General features: G+C 42.2%; 3 protein-coding genes across 8 annotated transcripts in view; 2 read left to right on the forward strand and 1 right to left on the reverse strand.

Moving 5' to 3' along the window:
• Positions 1–5809, forward strand: part of psd2 (pleckstrin and Sec7 domain containing 2) — a 39443-nt gene extending 33634 nt beyond the window's left edge. For 2 of the 3 annotated variants that reach the window (XM_061787263.1, XM_061787265.1), the window contains 2 exons: positions 1332–1475; positions 2458–5809. In XM_061787263.1, the coding sequence (XP_061643247.1) occupies positions 1332–1475; positions 2458–2688 (375 nt within the window). In that variant the 3' untranslated portion in view covers positions 2689–5809. Of the gene's footprint in view, positions 1–1331; positions 2431–2457 lie in introns of those variants that run through there. The other variant, XM_061787264.1, reaches the window with a different exon arrangement.
• A 2568-nt stretch (positions 5810–8377) lies between these two features.
• Positions 8378–13492, reverse strand: purab (purine-rich element binding protein Ab). The gene has a single exon (XM_061787266.1). The coding sequence runs from the start codon at positions 13379–13381 to the stop codon at positions 12536–12538; it is 846 nt and encodes a 281-aa protein (XP_061643250.1). The 5' UTR covers positions 13382–13492; the 3' UTR covers positions 8378–12535.
• A 3910-nt stretch (positions 13493–17402) lies between these two features.
• The window catches only part of nrg2b (neuregulin 2b), a 57613-nt gene continuing 51908 nt past the window's right edge, over positions 17403–23107 (forward strand). For all 4 annotated transcript variants that reach the window (XM_061788081.1, XM_061788083.1, XM_061788082.1 and 1 more), the window contains exon 1: positions 17403–18910. In XM_061788081.1, coding sequence (XP_061644065.1) covers positions 18499–18910 — 412 coding nt within the window. In that variant the 5' untranslated portion in view covers positions 17403–18498. The remainder of the gene's footprint in view (positions 18911–23107) is intronic.

Raw genomic sequence — 23107 nt, forward strand, 5'->3', positions numbered from 1 at the left:
TACTGAGTGTTGTTAAAAGGAAAGGTGATGTAACACAGGAGTAAACATGCCCCTTTCCCAGCTTTTTGGAACGTGTTGCAAGCATAAAATTTAAAAGGAGTGAATTATTGCAAAAAACAATTAAGTTGATCAGTTTGAACATTAAGTGTCTTGCATTTGTAGTGTATTCAATTGAGTATAGGTTGAAAAGGATTGGCAAAACAAATCATTGTACAGTGGAACCTCGATAAAACAGAATCTGATATAATGGATACCAGATAAAACAGACCGTCTGGACTGAGCAATGTGTCCAAGAATACTTTCCATTTGGCACTTCAACTGCTGTTGACAAAGACTGTTAGTTCCAGAATTGGCTGCTGTTGTTTACTAGCGCTGTGGCGCAGTGCATTCAGAGAATGGGACTGATGAATTTCCGGTTCACAGATATCCCCCAAAAAATAGATCCAATTCCAAAAGACGTGCCTCCCGTGCCTATGTGGCGGCCATGTTGAATATGGTGCAGTGACGTGGCGGCCATGTGACAATGGTTATATCTATTGTCTATTGTATATAGAGCATAGACAGAGCAGCATGGCTGCGGCGTTAACTCTGAGGAGTACAAAACAGTTTCTGGTGTCAGGAACATGCTAATTTTGGTAAAAACATTTTAGGAAGTGCACTAATTCCTCACGGTTCATGAAAGTGACTCATTGATTGTTGACTCAGTCAACAATCTCACCTTGACGTGGTAAGTTTGAATAAAATAAAATAAAAAAACTTTCAAACATTTACAAGCTTTTTTTATATTTATTTACAATAACTTTACTATAAATTTACAATATCTGTACTGTACTGGACATTTTAGGCCACGATAAAAACCTAAAAAACAATAATTTTGGACTGTACAGTAATATGGGTGCATATGGCCTCCAAAAAAAAAAATAATAATACTCAGTGCTTCAATGTAACGGACAATCAGCTATGTCGGACGACCCCCCCCCCCCCGCCCGTATTAGACTGTTCTATCAAAGTTCCACTGTATTCTGTTTTATACAACGTCCCAACTTCATTGGAATTGTGGTTTGTGTCTGTGTGTGTGTGTGTGCGTGTATATATATATATATATATATATATATATATATATATATATATATATATATATATATATATATATATATATATATATATACACGCACACACACATACATACATACACGTTTTGTGTGTGTATGATATACACATACATACACATTTTGTCTGTGTGTGTATGTGTGTGTGTGTGTGTGTGCAAACCCATCTTATTGGCTGTTTTCTGGGTCTTCTTTTGTTTGCCTGGTGTGTGATTGGTACAGGAGGAGCAGCTGCTGAGTCACGAGAGCAAGCTGAAGCAGATGAGCCTGGAACTGGAAGAGCACCGGAAAAACCCGCCCTCATCTGACCCCAAAAGCCGCGAGTGGGAGGAGTATCGGCTCAAAGAGCACTACCTCACATATGAGGTATATTCTTTGCGGAGAATTATTATTTTATTACCCACTCTTTTGTTTTTGTTATTTGTTTTGTGATATGCTGTAGATTTATTGACAAACACCAATGATGCCTGCAATTTGCACTCACTGACCCCAACATTAGGTACAATTGTACAATGTAGTGTGATCCAATACGAGGTGAGTCAAGAAGTCCTCAGTTTTGATTGATGCTGTCATAAAGGTTTATACATACAAAGTATATATTGTATTATTTTGGGGGTAGAATTAGTTAAAATTCACTGCATTATAAATATTGTAGATGGCCCATGAACTAGTTAGGGGCCTGCAAACAGACAACAAATACAGTGCTCCTTGATTTATTTATTGACAGTTCAAGCTTGGTGGAGGTCTGGTCTGATCTTTTGAAAGGAGGAACTCATGGTAAAGCATACTGTCTCTCATTAGATTGTGCATGTTTTTTTGTGTTGTAGTTGTATTTTATTTTTTATATCCACAGAAACCTTTCTTTAACATTAAAATACAGTGACACTTTGACTAAGAGTGACCCCACCAACAAGTTTTTCAAGAGACAATCTGTTGCTTAGCTGTTTTTTTTTTTATTTTTTTTTTTGCCCTCCCAAAAAGGTTTGTAGGGCTTATAGATGCCACAAGATGACAGCAAAGCAATTAAAATTAGACAAGGCTATGGACTGAATACAATACTCCTGACCAGATTCCACAAGATGGTGCCAAGGCAATATTTTCACATAAGACATGGCTTAAGCTTCAGCACAAAAACAGCAAATAAATGATTTTTCAGGTAATTAAAAAATAGAATAATTTGCAAATGCCAAACCGCAAATATGCTGGGGATCACTTGCCCGTTTATCACTGTGGTGATAACAGTTTCGGCTAAAGCCATTCTTCTTCCCCCCCCCCCCCCATTTCTTTCACTTCAATCTTTCTTGACATCTATCCTTTTGCCAACCCACTCTCCCTCCATTGTGAGCAGAAAACTCGCTATGAGACGTATATCAGCCTCCTTGGGGCCAAAATCCGCATCGAGACAGACGATCTGGAGAAGATTGAGGCCAGTGTGCTGAGTGGCCTGATGATGGAGAGCGTCCTGGCCACTCGCGATTACCACCTCCGCAAGACACAGTCCTCGCCGTCTATCAGCCAGGCTCACAGCGGTTTGAACGGGAGGGGCGCTGGATGCACTGCCCTAGGACAAGTGAGCTGAGGAGGGAAGGGGACCACAGAGACCACTACCCTAAAAATTACTTCCCTCAAAGCTAAAACCAGCGTCATGTAACGTTATTGGGTTCCCAGTTTGTCATTTTACCAAAATCAGAATCCTTCCTAGAATGTATCAATCCTTGTGATAAAGTTTCCTTGAGCAATAGAAGACCCACCCTCAACACTCTGACTTACCCCTGCCTCAACCTCAGTACTGTTGCACATTGAAAATGATCGGAACTGTGATCCCTATTTATTACATCATCAGTATTATTATTTTTTAAGTCAAGCGTGATGCAGTTGTCTTTAGTTGAAATATGGGTTTCCTTTTCAGCAGAGAGAATGAGGCCAGACAACAACACAAATGACGTTCAAGCACGTCTGGTTTCCTCTCTTTCTGGTGTCTCTGCAGGCAGCGGCTGAGATAGAGGAAATGGAAATGGTACTACTGTAGAATTATGGCCTTTGCGTTTCACACTCACCTTTGGACCTAAATTTTGGGTGGAGCGTGATTTGCAAAGGCGATGCCACAAATCTGTTACAGAAACTCAAAAATCTCAGAAGGATCCTCCCAGGCTGAAAATATTTATTTATTTATTTAATTCTTAAAAAAATAAATATAAAATAAAATAAAAAAGAGAGACAGTTAAAGTGCTCTTTTTGCAACCTTCTCCTTGCACACGCGCAGAGAGGGACGCCCTCATGGAACTGTTTGCCGGAGGAGCTCGGAGTTGAGTGCCTTACTCACGGCACCTTGACACCAGCTAGTGAGCACACGGTCAACAAGAACAACTTGAATCCAAAAGGACTTGAAACAGCGCCAACTTGCTCAAGGTCTTGCGCTGTGATTTCTAAGCCGCTGTTACCCCTAAAGAGTGACACGTTCAAATATTCTTTTTGTTTCTAGCGTCTCAAAGAGGAAATCAGCATGTGACTGAATTAAAGCACCGTGCTACTGTATGTTCTGTTATAATCGCTACTCTGCTCTTCTTGAAAGCCTGCACTGACAAAAGTTGAGTGCGAAGGGTCAAAAGACTGATGACTGAACCCTAAATATCAATGCAGTGAGGTCCAGTAGTATTTGGACAGTGTTTTTTTTTATACACCACCAAATTTAATTTGAAATGATTGTGTTTGAAGCGTAGACTCTTAGCTTTTAAGGGGTTTCACAAAAATATGTCATTTACCATTCAGCGTGGCTCAAAAGTATTTTATGGTTTACCAGGCCTTCACTGCAACCACTTTCACTTGCATTTGTTTGTCTTGAGAATTTGATTCAAGAACATGAGGGAGGCTTCTTTCCTTAAATGTAATCTACCAGTGTTTGTATTGTTAATGTATTTTCATTTCAGGAAGACATTTACAGACCTGTAAATTTTAATGATATATCTCTGATCTCCAGATTATTCTCGACTTCTGTTGCTGTTTTGAATATTTCTTTTCACCTCTTAAAGCTGCAAATATACACTTCAGTCACATCATGGTAGCGTATGAAGGCATACATTGTCAATGTCATTGTTAAAATACTTCTGCTGCTGGTTAGGAAGAAGTTAATGTAGCAGGGTCAAATTGCGCTTTCATGCTTTTTGGGTGAGAAAGAATCCAGAAGTCTTTTGCTGAAGGAGACTGATCATCCTAATCAGGCTTTCTTATCACAGACAAACGAGCAAAAATGCAGCTATCATCGTCGTGACCAGCACCTCTTTAGAAAAGATCCAAATATTTCATTCTTGTGTTCTTCATAGTGAAATGTTGTCTTCTTTGGTGCCCATGGCCTATTTGGACAAGTGTAGCAGCAGAACGGTTCCAATTTGGCACACAAACACCAATAAAAGTGTCAGATGAGTAGCTATGGAAAACAACTCCACCAGTGGGATAGCGATCAAAACATCCTCCACAGGTTTAACAATGAGCATTACGAAAGATTTGATTTCTCAGAAGCAGATGGTTTGGTTTTCTCAGTAAGACCCAGAAGGCAAAGCAAACTTCCAGTACATACTTAACAAAATAGCACATTAAGGCTTCTTGGAACTTGCATAAAAAGTGGACATTGGGTTGTGGAGGGAATGGTGACGGTACCGATGTTTGTGAGCACCTTAATGATCCCACCCAAAGGCGGACGCACACATACACACACAAACACACACACACACACATTCTAAGTAATTTGTTTATGACACAACTGTAGAGCTTAGAGCCCCTCACTCAGCCTCAGTGAGAGACTTGTTGACTTTTCACCATAGCTTTCCATGTCCTCATGAGCTGTCACGTCTTTGCTTTGGGGTTTGAAAATCATTTGGGGACTTCTCTGGAAACTCTGAATCCCAGCTAGACAACACTAAAAGTAGAAAGTTGTAATGTATCAGGATAAATAACTAGCTTTTTTACACGGAGATTTCTCCTTGTCACTTCGGCTGTTGTGCTAACCGATGTTCCCAATGTTCTAGGGTAGGCCTGTGCTATAAAATAGGACTGTGACAAAAATATTTGTTGATTGTTATGTTCATTATTAAAAAAAAAAAAAAAAGGCAACTTCGGCACTTTGATGTCAGCATTAGACCTGTCATTTTGCTTTGTTTGTATATTTGAACTGTTTTCTTTCTCCTTCGGATGTTCATACAGTGTAAAGACATATTTACTGAATATTTAGTCTGTGCTTCATAAAGTAAGGTTTTATAGAGAAGAATGTAGTTGTGATTTATTAATATTGGCACCAAAACGACGTGCAGCTGTTTGGGTTCCATTTACATCACTGATGTACTGTACATATTTCTTTGTACTCTATATTAAAAGCATTTTAGAAGAATATAACTATTTCACAAGTTTCATAATTGGAATCTAGAAACAGGGATCCCCCCCGTCCCTTACCTTTGATATTGTGGTATCAGCAAGTATGACCATGTAAAAAGAACTTGTTCGAAATGAAAAATTGTGCGAGGCAGAGTGCTGACAAAGATGCAGCATGTAATCTAAACGCATAAGATAGATAAAACACATAAATAATTGTTGTCCCAAGGTCCCACATTTTACCAAACCATCTTTTTCTAGTATTTCGGATGTTATATTGGCTGTATGTTGCCTCAGTAAACGTGAAATATGAATTAAAACTGTCCACGCATTCCTGAGGTACAGACGTTTTTTTGCCGAGAGTCCTGAAATCAGGTCATTCAAATTTCTCGAGCTTATCCACATCACTAGCAAAGATCTTTGCTTACCTCTCAGGGTCTTGTACACGGAGGCAACCAATCAGAGAAAAGGGGGGCCGTCTTTGCCAGATATGGAAATAGCGGATAAAAAACTGGGTCAAACAGAAGTAGCCTTTTATGGACACTGGTATGACAAAACCAAGGTGTTTAAAAAAAAAAAAATGAAATCAACACTTTTATACTAAGTCCATTTGAGAGAGTCACTCTATGCAGGTGTAAATAGCCAAAATATGGTACCTTTAAAATGTATATACTCGCTATTTATTAATATTTACTTGACCATTGATCTTTACCATCCCAACTCCGGTGCTGCCTCCGATTTTGCTCCAACAATGAAAAATAATCCCTGAAGCTCTGACAGTTTGGGAGGTTTGTTGCAGGCTTCTTTAATCCACATTTGTATTACACGTACACACATAAATTACTTAAGAGTTTAGCAAAACATTGTCTCACAAGGATACAAAATAGCATGGCAATATGGACTAGACTGGTATTAGGTGGTTAGCATGCTAAATTCACAAGCCAACAAGAAATGTATGTATTTATATTACATTGATCTTTTTGTAAAATATAGGTACCCCATATTATAAATTCTACTTATACAGGAGCATTTATTTTTATTGCAAGCAAACTGCTATAATAGACTATCCGTAGGATACTGGAGTATTTAGCAGGCTAGCACAACCACCTACTCGGTTGGGATGTAGGTGCAGTGTGTGGGATTATGTTTGCATTACATGAAAATAGCTTTACTTATTGCAAAGGAGTAAAAGATTGAAATAAGAGCAATGGTTAATAAGACACCAAAGTTTTTTAAACATTTTTACAAGAATAAAATGCAAAGTTACGAGAATACACCCATAATATGAGCGAATTAAAAAAAACTTTTTTGGGGGGGACTAAGGACAATTTGGAAAATTATTATGCCCCTGTAAAAAAAAATGGAATGATAATAATTCCTCGGTCTTCATAAATTGATTTAATTTTAAAGTGAAATACCATATTTCTCAGTTCCAAGTATCTGTGAGTAAAGGTTTTGTCCCTTAAAATACAATCACTGTGATCAGTTATCTTGCACACATTGTAGATGACAAACTGAAGCAAATTATTCTCAAGTAAACTGAGGTTATTTTTGGAAAATTATTATTATTTTTAAATCATTAAGTATAAAGATTTGTTGTTGTTGTTTTTATTTATTATTATATCAGGTATGGTAAGATTTTAGTAAATTTTACTTTGACAAGATCCTTACCAGTCCTCAGTTTAACACAAATGTTTATGCTTCGATTACAACATGGGTGTGGCTCTCATATTCCTTAGCGTTCCTTCAAATATTTGAAACAAAACTTACTAACATTCAAGAGAAGCTTACTTCCTGCAACTTTGCATGCTACTTTGTTTATTGTTTTCTCTTTTGCATCCCACAATTCTTAGAACGTTTTAAAAGCCAAACAATTTAGCTTGCCTTTTGTTTTACAGAAACATGTTCACTGTTTCTCTTCAAACAGATCTAAGTAGCCATAAAAATCAGTTCTCAAGATGTTTTACAAATTAAGCCACAAAGCGGTAATAGTGCTAAGTCATAGTAAGAATTTGAATAGTATGCCTTTGCCATTTCGTAGTTGAATACACGTTTGTATAACTTGATATGTCCTAATTTTGACAAGATGCAAGATTCAATACGTGACCATAAATTTTTTCAACTTTGGCTGAGCAAAACAAACATTCATAGAAGCAGCCGCAACATAGTAACAAATAATACACAATAATAATACATATTATTGATTAAGCTATCCATTTAAATAGCAAGGTTGAATAAAAATCTATTTAATAATTTTAAATATCAGGACAGAAGGCACAAGTAACCCGAACAAAGTGTAAATATTGCATATTTACCAAGTTTCCAGGGACTGACTTCAGGCCAGTACAAGTCCATCCACCCATCCATCTATCCATTTTCCGTTTCGCCTATCCTCACTAGGGTCGCGGGCGTGCTGGAGCCTATCCCAGCTATCTCCGGGCGAGAGGCAGGGTACACCCTGAACTGGTCGCCAGCCAAACGCAGGGCACATATAAAGAAACAACCATTTGCACTCACATTCAAACCTACGGACAATTTAGAGTCTTCAATTAACCTACCCTGCATGTTTTTGTGATGTGGGAGGAAACCAGAGTACCTGGAGAAAACCCACGCAGGCACAGGGAGAATATGCAAACTCCACACAAGCGGGACCGGGATTTGAACCCCGGTCCTCAGAACTGTGAGGCAGATGTGCTAACCAGTCGCCGCCTCAGTACAAGTCACGTAATTAAAAACAAAATGACTATATCTTGGATAAAAAGGGCATACTATTGGTTCTTTCTACAGTGTATTCTACAGTTTGAATGAAAAATAGCTGTCTAAATAGTAGCGTTCTAACTATAAAAATAATAACGAGCATTAGCATCCATAAATGTAGTGTTGATACAGGTGTGCTGCGACAGGGACACATGGAATGAACTTTTATTGCATGAATTTTTTCAGACAACAAGACTCCCCCAAACATTAAAAATAAACAGCACTGTACAAAACAGCACACCTTTTCTTTTTTTTCTTTTTTCTTTTTTGCCATCAACAGAAATTGAATAGGTTGGTGAATGGAGTGTAACATCACGAGTCGTGATGATGTTGAGATGTACAGGATGAGCTTGATATCAAAGTCAAAGTATAAGCACCATCGTTATGTAGTCAGGAAAGGCCATATTTTGACAGGAAATACTCTAGAAAGGGCAAGGAGAGTTGTAACATACAATAGGGTTGTTCTCACAGTTTTCAGACATTTTTACCAACTTAAAATAGAACAATATTGGTGGCTAGCACTATTTTATCATGCAATTTACTTCAGTAAACTTTCTGACACACACACAAAATATACTTCAATAAGTACAACTCAATACATCTCTGACCAGCAATAGTCACAAAGCCTGTAATTTATATTCTTTGAATTATATCCCTATCAAAAATAATATGCAGATTTATATTTTTCTTAATATATCTAAAGTGCAAGTAGGTATGCATTTTTATTCAATGCTTTCTGTAAGTATAAATATACAAAGCAAAAGAAAAACGCAACATGTTTTTCCTGTTTACATTGTTATATTTTTTTCTGAAAGGAGGCGCATCATATATAACAAACCATATATATATTTTATATATATATATATATATATATATATATATATATATATATATATATATATATATATACACACACACACGGCACAGATAAAATATTTTCAAAAGGTACAACATATCTAAATCTAACATGGAATGGTAAAGGGCTTCAGACCAAACGGTGACATGGGATATGTTCATTGTGCATTGACACCCCCTTCCCCCAACCCTGCGCCCCCTAAAATCCGGGATCCATTTCCCTTCACATCTATACACAACAGTAGCCTATACAGTCTGCCAGTTTTGGACCAGACAGTTGGTGTGAGTGCAAACAGAAGACGTGCTGAATGAACTACTCTGTGTGTGGTTTGTGTTGAGTCATGTGACCAGAGGCTGCTATGGGTTGTGTGGTTAACCAGGAACTCCACATGGCCAATGAGAGACACTGAAATCTGGAAGTGGAAGTTCTGTTGGTTGTCCAGTTTGGTAAAAGGAAGGCCACCACCCACATTTCATGGAACGTTGCTGTTTGATGTCATAAATGTGTGCTCGTCTCAGTACATTAACATTAATAGCTCGTCGATTTTAAGGGGTTCTTAAAAAGACTGTCTTTGAAACATGGTAATGGACAATCCCTATGACATATACATCACATTTGCAAAAACTGTTATGAACAGACAAAAAAAAAAATAAAAAATAAAAAATAAATGGGGGGCTAACGATGACTACTACTGCATGAACAACAAAAACAATGCTAACTGCACCAGCCAACAAACCAAGAATATAAGCTCAAACTAACATTTTCCATTCAAGTCCCCGGAAATGGAGGACACAATAAATGGCTGCAAGGTTATTCTAGATCGATGGAACGATCAGATGTTGTCAGCCGATGTTAATAACAAAACAAAACATAAGGTGTGCATTTCATTGAGCGAGGCATTCATGAGTTGCCTTGGACTCTCCTTATATTTGGCCAAGTAACATTTACAGAAATAGTTGTCGTTCCACTTTCGGAACACGACTTCCTGTCATAGTTACCATGGATGTTTGTTTAATAAATACTAGTTAGTTCAAATCATGAGCCAATGTGAGAAATACACTTCTATTCATGACAGAATTTTGTCCCCATGGTTTATTGTGAAAGGTAATCATTAATAGCCATCCTGATAGGTTGGTAGTGTTGAGCCCTTACAGTGCAGTGCCAGGCTTCTTCAGGCATTTCACCAAGACTCAAGAGACAAACCTTCAACCTTTCTCGAAAATGATTTGAGTATGTTCCATAACAGGTCTGAGCAGTCAACGTCTAGCTCTTCAGTGAACTAGCTCAAGTGAAACCATGGAACACATTGAATTTGTATGTCCTGTGATCAGCGGTCTCAGGTGAGAAAGGGGTCACACTCAGTCCCCAAGCACACTCCTGGATTCTAATGAGAGGAGGCCTTGTTGGAAATACTGTACAGACCTCCCAAACACTCCAAAAGCAACATGAGGCCTCAGCAGGGGGAGGCTATGTGTGTGTGTGTGCGTGTGTGTGTGTAAGATCCTAAAGTGAACGCAAGCCATGTCCACATTGAGTGTCTATGGAGCGGAATAAAGGAATGGAGGGTTGTTCATGCTAGGCTACAAATCCCAGACACTCTTCCAAGCTTTAAAGAACTTCTCGCTGGAAAAAAAAAAAACAACAACAAAAAAAAAACACATCACGTTGTTGTAAAGCACATTGCCATGCTTTCAAATGATCATATACCTATTTATTGTTGTCATCTTTGTGATAGTCCATAAACATGACACTACGCCACGATCGGCATGCATGTATATTATAAGAAATGTCTCTCTTATGAGTAGCTCCGCCTCTGTCTGGGAGGGAGAAACATGACAGGATTTTGGACAAGACAAAGCGGGTGAGAACTCGAAGGAAAAGGAAGAGGAATCGGAGGAACAATGACGTATACGCAAAGTGAAGCAAAGAAGCAATCGAAGGGCTATAGCACCATGAGATCAACTGCCTCGGTGCCTGCAGTGATAAAAGGGCACGAGGACGCCTCGCCCGGTTCTTTAACAGCTTCTGTCTCCGCTCTGCACTGACAAACCGTCTCGTGGAATCTCTGCAGATTTTTTTTTTTGTTTCCGTCGCCGCCGTTGTTTTAACATCCTGCTGTGCGCAAAGCCGCCGACAACATCTCAAGAACATCTAGGCCGCCTCAAGGCATTCCGAGGAGTGAGATGCCACGCAGCCAGTTGGCAATCACCGTGCTCACTACCCCGCAAGGCCCCCCCCCCCACCCCCACCCCACCGCTCGCGGATGCAAAACACCTTACTCTCGGTGTGATTGCTCCTGATCCATGTACCCACAGGGAAGTGTGAATCCAGCAGCCCTGGTCAATATGGAGGATATATTTGCCTATGTAACAGCACTCATAAATGGAAGTGGACAGAGGTCACGGACCATCCACGTGAGGACACGTAAACGAGCGGAGTGTATAAGGCACGGGTTGTAATGATGTCAGAGAGGATGCCTGCATTGCGCAGGCGTGTCTTCCACCACCCCCCATCCTCCTTAATTTGAACCTTTGCACACCCTCAAATGGACCCTTTGCGTTTGCCCCCCACCTCCCGGGAGGCTATAAGCAACAACAACAAAAATTCCCCCACAGAAAACGTGGGTATCTTAATAAGGAGATTTTCTTTTTACAGCTGATTCACAAAATCATAATTAGTTCATCTAGGTTAGCACTTTTTTTCACTGAAATTTCCATGGAGATGGTGCAAGAGGGTCGGATCCTTATGATAGTACGGAGATAGACTTATCCCATTTGTTTGATACGCATAAGAGCTGGAGTTTTTATTATTTTAGGCATAATAGTAATGCTTTAATTAGACATTTTTAGGTCACATTAAAGGCTCTAGCCTATTTTACCAAACCTCTGTTCAGAACACGAGCCTACAAGCATGCAGACAGATTTTTGCCATTCTGCAGGTCACACACCTGTAGAGCGCTTCCATATTTAGTTTGCGTACCTCTATATGAAACTATACATTAGGGATATAGTCGATAAATATGCTCTTTGTGCTGATGTCAAATAGGCATTCGATGAGAAGACTGTTATCTTTACGTAAATAGAGCTGTGTTGTCATTTCAGGTGAAATCTTTAGTATAGTTTGATTATTATGATTTAATTTTGTTTTTTTAAATAGCTTTTGACATGTGCAAAATCTTTCGACAGAGATATAAACACTGTTCATTGCCACTGAAATCAAGTAAGAAACAGTTTAAATGTTACAGTTAAAGTCCTTGATAGCAGCGCTTACTGTGACATGGTGATAAAGTGGGTGACATCCAGTCAAATGGTGTTGCTTGTGTGTGTGTGTGTGTGTGTGGAGCGGGTGGCTTGGGGGTGGGGGTGATTCCCTTGGAGATCTTCTCTCTTTGCACTCACTTGACACTTACGAGTTCTCAGTTTTGTTTCGCGTCCTGCCTCCGACAGTCCAGTCAGTCGTCGTCGCCGTCATCTGCGCCGTGCGGCCCCTCGGGTAGCAGTTCCGAGGCCCGTTTCTCTCGACTCCTCTCCTGGATCTTCCGCATCTCCTCCGCGTATTTACAGAAGGTGTTGCCGAATTTGGACCACACTTTGCACGGAACCGTGATGGAGTTCCGGTAGGTGGGCTTCACCTCGCTGACCCGCATAAACACGCCGTACTTGTTGGAGCCCACGTCGAAGAAGAAGCGCTTGTTGTCCACCGTGAGCGAGGTGCCCTCCGGGAGCTCGGCCGGATCCTCGTCCACGCCGTAGTCGTCGATGAGTTTGGCCAAAGCGTCGCGGAACTCGATGAGACCCTGCGCCGGCAGAGCGATGGTCTGGCCTTGCGAGCTTCCCAGTCCGGGCCCCCGATTAACGGTCTGCCGGATCCTCAAGAACCGCCCCCTCTGGTTCTCCTTCAGATCCATGTAATATTTCCGATTCTCCCGCACCAAGAACTCGCTCTTGAGCGCCCGCCGGGGCTCATCCTGCACCAAGTCGGGGTTGCTCGGGCCCAGCTGGGCGTAATGTTCGATAAAGTCGCCGAGATAATCGCGGAACTCCACGGCCACCGACATGGACAGCGTGAGGCGGCTCTTGTTCCCCCCAGCGCCGACCTCGGCTATCTTTAGGAAGCGTCCTTTAACATTCTGCTTGACGTCAAGGTAGAATCGCTTGTTCTGGATGTCGACACGCTTGGAGGCGAGCTCCTCGGTGTCGTGCTGCAGCCGGGACATGGCTCCCACCGCACCCGGCGGCAGCGAGCCAGGGCCTGCGGTAGGCCCTCCGTGGTCACTGCCGCTGTCTCTGTCCGCCATGATGCTGCCTTCCCTGCTTTACCTTCCTTCCACCGTCTCCCTCTGCCTGCTGCAACCTCGACTGCCTGTCAAAACGGCTCCGGCGCGCTATCGCGAGAAGAGCGCCGGGGAAGGGGGTGCGGGGGAGGGGGAGGGGGGAGGGGAGGGGGGGGGGGGGGAGAAAACAAAGAAAAAATGGAAACCGAAGACTGTAGTCCAATGCGTGCGGGTCGCATTCAAGACATTCGCGGTGATTTTGCAACGTTTTGCCACAAATAAGCCTAAATTTCAAGCCTTGCAGGGGGGCGGGGGGGGGGGACGTTTCCAACGGTTATGAAAACACAATGAAAACAACCACAGACAGAGTATATCAAACACTCATGTTGCTCAGAAAACAGTTAGATAGATAGATAGATAGATAGATAGATAGATAGATAGATAGATAGATAGATAGATAGATAGATAGATAGATAGATAGATAGATAGATAGATAGATAGATAGATAGATAGATAGATAGATAGATAGATAGATAGATAGATAGATAAGACAAACCTGGCAAATTGCCCGTCTGGGTTGAGCGGTTCAGCACCGCGGACAGCAACCGTGGCAGAAAACGTGCAACACGTGTGTGCGCGTGTGGTGATGAGCGCGAGTGCGGCGGGGGTGTCAGAGAGAGATTTCTCAATGAACAGCTGAGTGGGAGTCCACAGAACTCCATGAATCATTGCCTTGTGATTGGACTTGTGTGTGACTGTTTCTCGACGGGAAATTATTGATGGCCTCGTAGGGATGAATCAGTGCAAAGGGAAAGACTACTATTGACTTGGGGAAAATTGGAAAATTCCTTTTGTGTATAAGCTTGCAAAATGTGTTAGTCTTATCAGCTTCCTTGTATATATATTGAAACAATTCAAAGAGTGGGCCAAAATATTTCCAGAGATGTGTAGGTCGTGATTTCAGTTGTTGCTGCTGAGGATGGCCCAACTAGTTATTAGGTGTAGGTGGGCGTTACATTTCACACCGGGCCAGGTCGCTGAATAGCTTTTCTACTTAATAAAGAAAATCACAATTTATAAACTGCATTGTATGTTTACTTGGGTTATCTTTGTCTGATATGCAAACTCCACACAAGTGGGGCCAGGATTTGAACCCCGGTTCTCGGAACTGCGAGGCAGATGTGCTAACCAGTTGTCAACCGTGCCGCAGTGGTGCAACAGTGTGGCATATTCCTTCATTTTATTCTTTAGTTTCCATATGTACAAAGGTGCCATATTTTAGCAAACCAACATTTTCTCTAGTATTTGGGATGTAATATTGGCTTTATAGTGCCTCAGTAAATGTGAAAAATGAATTAAAATCATCCACTCATTCCTGAGTTCCAATGACCATATAGTATACAGTATGGATGAGTCAGTATGGTAGTTAACGTTAGCAATAAAGCTAACGGTTATTAGTTGCAAAATTGTAAATAAACTGTGGCTGTGCGCTTCTAACATGTTACGAGCAATAATGTTCCAACATCAATGCTTCCTAGTACAGCATTGACAACATATATGATAGCTACTTACACTTCCTTAAGGTGATCGAAAATTGAATCTTGCATTCTTGTCGCTGGCTGTGCTCAGTTTGACACATCCGGGGGCATTAGCTGTCACTCATAAAGAATCAGCCAATGAGGACACATGCCTCATGAAGCCCGCCCAGCCAAGAGCTTTGTGCCCAAAAGAAATTGCAAAAAGTCAAGGCGCGCCCACGCGAATATCGTAATCACAAGCAAAACATATTTTAATTTCAAGGAATAATGCTTCTTTTTTCTGCTTGAGTTAGATTATACAGCATCTCTCAATGTCTTATTTTTTTGCTTGCAATTCAAGAAGTTTTGTTTGATAGTCTTGCTTTTTGTTTGCAATTTAAAATGTTTTGTGTGATTCTTTTAGGCACAAATCTGATTCCATAGATTCCCTGATGATTCAAACCGCTACAGTGTAGCGCCAACAACTGGCAAGGAGGACTTAATCGATGTGAGATTTTTTTGCCTTAAGTATCGGTGGCTGGTATCGGTGGCCTTCACAAGTACCCAATACCTAGGTATCGGCTCGATACAGATACCTTCTATTGGTTCTCGTCCATCCCTAGTATTAAGAGATGCTGTATTCATAAATGAATGTTTATTTGTCTATATGTGCCCTGTGATTGGCTGGCCACCAGTTCAGGGTAAATCCTGCCTTTCAGCGACAGTTTCTTGGTATACTGCAGTCTCCAGCCCACCTGTGACCCTAATGAAGATAAGCAGGATATAGAAAAAAGATTGATAGATGGAGATTTTTACAAATATATTTTGAAAGTGATTCATATCCCTAATCTTGTCAGATAATTTAGGTTAAACACAATTGTATGCACTATTCTAAAAGCTCATTAAGAGAATTAGAAGGAACAATAGGTTCAGAACTTTGGAAATGTTTTTGTTTCACTCTTGTTTGGCATTTCCAGCCTTTAAATAACAGTTATACTAAACACATTTTTTTGTTGTTGCCAGGAATGGTTCATTATATGAATAATTTAATATATGAAAGCAAGAAAACAATAAATATATATATATATTTAATAATATGTTTTGTTTGGCACCTGTCCTCATTCAAGTTACAGGTGAACGGAAGCCTACCTATCCCAGCTGACTTGGGCAAGAGGCGGGGTACACCCTGCACTGATCGCCAGCTATTCACAGGGCACGTGTAGACAACCAACGATTTGCACTTACAGTCACACCTATGGGCATATTTGCTTTTTCAATTAACCTAACATGGAAGTTTTTGGAAGGTGGGAGGAAGCTGGCGTACCTGGAGAAAACCCACGCAAGCACGGTGAGAGCATGCAAACTCCACACAGGAAGTCTGGAACCAAGATTCAAACCCCAAAACTCAGCACTGCGAGGGAGATGTGCTAACCACTCGTTCACCGTGCTGTGGTTGGCAGCCAAACAACCGTATATAATTCCTGTTAGCTCACGAGTACAGGCAATGTAAACAAAATGTCACACTAATTATCATCGGGGTCATTGGTAGTAGCAGTTCAAATAAGACCTCTGTGCAGCTAGTGGGGAATTAATCCCCATTCATTGCCCATTTGCACCATTTGACTGACTGTCAATTAGTTCACTTTTTACCCTAAATCAGCTGGCAGAATATTCCAAAACAGACCACATGTACACTGCCACTGACAAAGCTTAATAGTATCAAGATGCAAGAGGGAGGTTTGCACTGAAGGCAGCATGGAAAACATGGATGAAAAAGAATGATTAGGGAATGAGTAGACAGTAGCAGAGGAGAGTGTGGGTCACTGAACTGATTTCTGGAATCGGAACAGCAATCCCAGTAATGTGGCTCTCATTTAATTAATCGTGATTTGGCTGCATTTTAACGGGAATGGTCGCCGAAAGAGCTTTATTAATTGGATCTTAAGGAGGGCACACAAACCTTCATCGCAATGATGTTCCTCAGGCCTTGCATGTGATTGGTGTGTTGGTGCAGGGTACGAAACCTGTCAAGTCCTTTCAGACCATGGACAGGCCACAGGCACCATGCTCTGACGTCAGCTCTGTGACGGTGAATCAGACGGAGGAGGCTGTTATGTTCGTGAACACAAACGATATGACCTTTCCTGCAATTTCCTTATCATGTCCTCTGTATGACAGTGTATACATCAATCCCGGGGTGGACAATGAGAGGCCTTCTGCCCTCTACCGAAGGGCGCTCGGCTCTCTGTTAAAAGGCTATGTCATGATTGATGGCTCCACATGAAGATGGACTCACAAATACAGGATCCTAGTAGTCACCATATTGATCCTGAACGTATATGGCATTAAAACGCTTTTGTGCTTTGAATGAATGTTAGTCTGTTTGACTTGAGCTTTGCAAACTGTTACTTATAAAACAACACATTGTGCTGCAGTGTCGCTCTGTGCATCACATGCTGAAGCCCCGTTGAAAGCATTTCGCAGCGTTACTCATCGCAACCGCAGTGTGTAGCAGGGAGCACTGGAGAGCCACACTGGTCACCTATTGAGAGGCTTGGCAACACGCTATTGTGTCTGTGCACTGCGTGATTCCTACCGCAACCTGCAGACTCAACGAGGGGACGAACGACCACGGTGGTTCAAGGCCACACACGCACCAGCGTCGCTTTGCAGCGGTTTGTCCGGGAATTTAAAATGTTTGCGCAGGAAGCGGCGATTCGGCGCCAGTGACCGGGCAGGTGATGCTTGCTTACGTGAGGCGCACGCGTGTGATGAGGGGCGCAGGGGACGCGGCTGGAGGGTGCGCGCTACTGTTGCACCGCCTCGCCGGATAACCGCGATCTCATTCTGTCTGGTCTTCCCCGGCTTCCTCTCGACTGACGAACGGATTTACCGGGCAGAGATTCTTTTCTTTTCTTTTTCTTTTTTTTTTTTTAAAAGGCCAGACGTGGATCACAAACCTGAACTCGCGTGGAGTGTTTATCATTCATTGTGATTTCCTCTGTACGCGCACAAGCTTTTTTCCCCTTCTTCCCACCCGGAGAGGCAATGCGCCCACCCATGCGATGCTAGCCTATTAGCTGGAGAGAGAGAGAGAGACAGAGAGAGAGAGAGAGAGAGAGAGGGGGGGAGAGAGCGAGAGAGAGAGAACGGTTTCAGTCGTGGATTCAAGGGAGGACTAATTTACGAGTCTTGCTTTGCCTTTCAGGAAAGCGGAGAAGAGGCGGAGGGTGGCTGGTAACGGAGAATGCAGCAGTTAAATTTTTGAAGCATGCAGAAGAAGCAGGCCTTTTCCGGTTCCTAGGCTGGTGTGCGAGAGCGCGCGCGCTTGCGCGCGCGTGTGTGTGTGTGTGTTTGTGAGTGTGTGTGTGTGAGTGCGTGCGTGTGTGTGTGCGCGTGCGTGCGTGCGTGTATGAGAGCGCGTGTACTGAGTGCGTGCCCCCCATCCGAGGCCAGCAGCCGTATGGGGACAGCGGCGGCACACACAGATGGCATGGACGCTTCCACAAGGTCTGCCGCTCAGCCTCTGCCCTGCCTCCCGCGCCGGAGCTCGTTCGCCGCCGTCTCTCTCTTGCAGCTCCCTCCGCCGCCCAGCAGCACTGCACCACAGCACAGGCTGACGGTATGAGGCTTGATCCAGTGCATTTCTCCATGCTGGTCATCGGGGTCTCGTTCGCCTGTTACGCCCCGAGTCTCAACTCCCTCCAGGACCAGGCCTACCGATCAGCTGTGGTCATTGAGGGCGAGGTGCGCTCCTCCCCGGAGAACGTCTCCTCCCGGGAGCCCTACAGTGTGAATGTCAAAGTGCTGGACGTGTGGCCCGTCAACAGCGGCGGCCTCGAGAGGGAGCAGGTCGTCACCGTCGGGCACTTTAGTTCCGAGGCCCCATGCGCCACGGTGGAGAAGGACCACAGGTATATCTTTTTCATGGACCCGACCGGGGAGCCCTACGTGTTCAAGGCGTCGTACGCCCCCGTGGACGCCAGCGAGCCGGAGCTCAAGAAGGATGTGGAGAGAGTGTTGTGCGAGGACTGCGGTAAGTTCCAAGTGCACATGCAATGTGAGGGCCACTAGAACTGATGGAAGGGTGACGGGCTCGCGCGTGCACGTGTACTCCATACAGTGTCTGCGCGTGCGCATGCGCGAGCCGATTGACACTTAGAACCGCCATAACCGGGTCACCTATAATCAAATGAGAAGCATGGTAGAAAATGTGTGCGTGTGTGTGTCAGATAGATGTGTGTGTGTGCTAGTAGAAACTACCCCCCCCCCCCATGCCCCCTCCCTCCCTCCCTCCCTCCCATCCTCCACTGCAGACTCCTGCTGACTGGTGATCAGTGCATTCTGACTCTTTGAGCATAGCCAGCAAGATCTGCAACATCACAGATTAGAGTGGAGCTCCTGAGTGTGTGTGTGTGTGTGTGTGTGTGTGTGCGTGCGTGTGGACTGCAAGCTTGTGTTGAGGTGACCTTTGTGTCTGTTGCGGAGGATTGTTACCAGGGGCCAGAATATCAGATGTCAAATCATGACATGTCTCACAGTTATGACTGCAGTGACCTGTGAGTGGCGGGTTCAGATAGGCCATCGCGTTCCCCTGGTATCTGAAATAGCGTTTGCGGTCATAAAGTGCACCATGCAGACACATCTGTTGCACTTTTAGCTCATTTTGAATCACACCGAGACAACGCGCTTGTGTGCTGTGAGTAAAAAAAAATAAAAATAAAAATGCTATTGTTAGACCCCTTTGCGGCTTAATCATAACGAGACATGTTGAACAATTATAAGATTCTAACTTTGTGGGAAAAGTTGTTTAGGGAATGGCCTTTTCTGTTCCGACATCATTGTGCCTGAGTGCACAAAGCCAAAGCCCATAAACACACGCTTGGATGAGTTTGGTGTTGAAGAACCTAAGAGCACTGATAGCTCGAGGCCAACGTATTGTAGTAGATGAACAAAAAATGATCAACAGACTCCAACATCTTGTACACGGCCTCCCTATGAGAGTGAAACTTTTATCGCTGCAAAGCAGGGATGTAATGGTACTTGGTGTCCCAAAATAATCTATAGTCTACATATACTCTGTGCAATTACCTTTAAGTAGCATTTTAACCAGTAACGGTACTTATAATCAGTGTATAACATCTTTCCTTTAAGTCTGTGTACATTCTCAGTCATCCGGGTCTTTCTTTTCTTCTCCTCAGCTCAAATCACTCCATGATTTAAACTGTGCAGTATATTTGTCTTTCAGATATCTGTTCTCTAGTACATCCGTGTTATCGTTTTCTACAAAGTAGTACTACATCTGTCATATAATGTCTTTTAATCAACACTTCCTTGATAATACCATCATTAACAAATCGGCATAATGTCTATGCACACAAAACTGCATTGTGAAGACCTGCTCTAAACGGAAAGTGCATTGCGATGACTTGTTGTGTTGCATACACACTGTATGAATCAAAAAGAATTGAATTAAATCCTGAGAGGAAGTAGGAACAGGAAGGAAGTCTAATGTCTGTACAAAGAGCTCATCTAACAGCCCAAGCTAACAAAATGATGTTCTATTTTTAGCCCTGTGTCATGAAAAAATGATCAAGTCATTTATTTATGACACGGCTGTTGTAATCAGGCTTCAGTGTTGAACGTATTTTCAGGAAGGGATAGGCAGACACACACATGCAAGGGGAAACACTAATGACCGACTGGTTAGCACATCTGCCTCACAGTTCTGCGGACCGGGGTTCAAATCCTGGCCCCGCCCTTGTGGAGTTTGCATGTTCTCTCCGTGCCTGGGTGGGTTTTCTCCGGGCACTCCGGTTTCCTCCCACATCCCCCAAAACATGCAGGGTAGGTTAATTGAAGACTCTAAATTGCCCGTAGGTGTGAATGTGAGTGCAAATGGTTGTTTGTTTATATGTGCCCTGCGATTGGCTGGCGACCAGTTTAGGGCATACCCTGCCTCTCGCCCGGAGATAGCTGGGATAGGCTCCAGCTCGCCCGCAACCCTAGTGAGGATAAGCGGAACGGAAGACGGATGGATGGATGGATTTGTTCGTAGGGTTCGTACACAATGTTTCTCTATACCATCTGTGCTTCCAGAAAAATACACATCTGGCTGGGTTTCATTAAAATCAGCTCAACAGTGCTCTGCAGACACACACCCTGAGCCTAACCAATCCATGCCTGGGCCTAAAACCGGCCAGCCAATCACAGCCATGTCCCTGGAACACACACTACAACACCCACCGGTTTGAATCCATCTTTTTGCCACAACAATTGTGCCTTTGGCGTAAGGAATCGATTTGTGCTTGACTGTTTTCAATAACAAGAAACATGTATTCTATGTCCATGAGACTTAGGGAAAAGTGTACATTGCAGTCAAGCAAACGAAACTCACACCCGGTCATCTCCGCTTCCCACTGAATTTTACGCCTCTGGAATAAAATCTAATATAAATTATGAGCGAAGCAAATCCTTTGCCTACAAGCTGTAATAATCGGATGCTGCAAATCTTTCCAGAGTACTTGTAAAAATTTCTTGTGACATAGACAGCATCATGAAGGCTTTGGCAAATGTCTATTATGTTGACATTTACATCATCTGCAGAAAGCTCTGAGGTGCAAACCACAGGCGGTGACAAAAATCACGAGACAGCAAATCCTTTTTTTTTTTTTTTTGCAGCGTAAACAAGTTGTTGCGTATCTAATGGAATGGTGAGAGTGACAGGGTGCTCTTTTCACTGTTTATGTATTGGTTCTTATCAACCCCTTCTCACTCCATTGAATACCAAAGGTTACCTTTATATGACTGTCAAGCTTCCCACATTTTACCATGCAACATCCCCGCTTGAAAGGGATAGAATCGTCTACTCAGAGATTTCACTGGAGTTCACTCCAAATAACCAGGCGGTGTTCCTTTTCTTCCTTTTATTGGTGGTCAGTTTTAGGACATCTCAACAAGCCATTAGCCGTTAGCCTCTAGCCTCTAGGTCTTAATTTACCCTGAGATTCCACAGTATTCATTTAATGATTTCTCAAAAGACAAGACCAATTTAAAACCCCACATATTTTATAAATCAATTTCACCACATTTCAATAAATTAAACATTAAACAATTAGCACACATGGGAACTAAACGGTTAACAACCAACGCGTAACTAGCGAACCAGCTCTACGGTAGCGCTCACACAAACACCAATTTAACTGCGAGAGTCTCTGATTACAGTCTCTTACCGGCTGCTTCTCCGGCGTTGGTAGGTGGATTCGTTTTGCATGGGTTTTAGTATTCAGAAATGAGTAACGAGTCTTTCTGCCCATCACTGTCTGATGCTTGATTAATTAGTTGCACCTACGACGTGTCGTCCTTTGAAAGTTCCTGCAGCAGCTGTGTGGTGAGTTCTCCTTCCGGTTCATTGTAGTGCATCCGCCATTTTTGTAGTCCTTTGAGAAAATCTGTTGAACTTCATTTTGACTTGACAATGACTGTAGACATAATATGCACTTACTGTCCAAATTGTTAAAAACTATAGTGTGTTGCTGCAGGAATTTGAGACTCCACAGGTAGTATCTATCTATCTATCTATCTATCTATCTATCTATCTATCTATCTATCTATCTATCTATCTATCTATCTATCTATCTATCTATCTATCTATCTATCTATCTATCTATCTATCTATCTATCTATCTATCTATCTATCTATCTGTCACACAATCTCTGTTTTAGTTCAGTTTAGTTCTGTTTTATCTATCTATCTATCTATCTATCTATCTATCTATCTATCTATCTATCTATCTATCTATCTATCTATCTATCTATCTATCTATCTATCTATCTATCTATCTATCTATCTGTCTATCTATCTATCTATCTGTCACACAATCTCTGTTTTATTTCAGTTTAGTTCTGTTTTATCTATCTATCTATCTATCTATCTATCTATCTATCTATCTATCTATCTATCTATCTATCTATCTATCTATCTATCTATCTATCTATCTATCTATCTATCTATCTATCCATCCATCCATCCATCCATCTATCTATCTATCTATCTATCTATCTATCTATCTATCTATCTATCTATCTATCTATCTATCTATCTATCTATCTATCTATCTATCTATCTATCTATCTGTCACACAATCTCTGTTTTAGTTCAGTTTAGTTCTGTTTTATCTATCTATGTATCTATCTATCTATCTATCTATCTATCTATCTATCTATCTATCTA

This window comes from Phyllopteryx taeniolatus, chromosome 10, assembly GCF_024500385.1.
Source record: "Phyllopteryx taeniolatus isolate TA_2022b chromosome 10, UOR_Ptae_1.2, whole genome shotgun sequence".
NCBI lineage: Eukaryota > Metazoa > Chordata > Actinopteri > Syngnathiformes > Syngnathidae > Phyllopteryx > Phyllopteryx taeniolatus.

Coding starts and splice junctions, on each gene's coding strand:
- purab (XM_061787266.1), bottom strand. CDS start 13,381: ATGGCGGACAGAGACAGCGGCAGTGACCACGGAGGGCCTACCGCAGGC.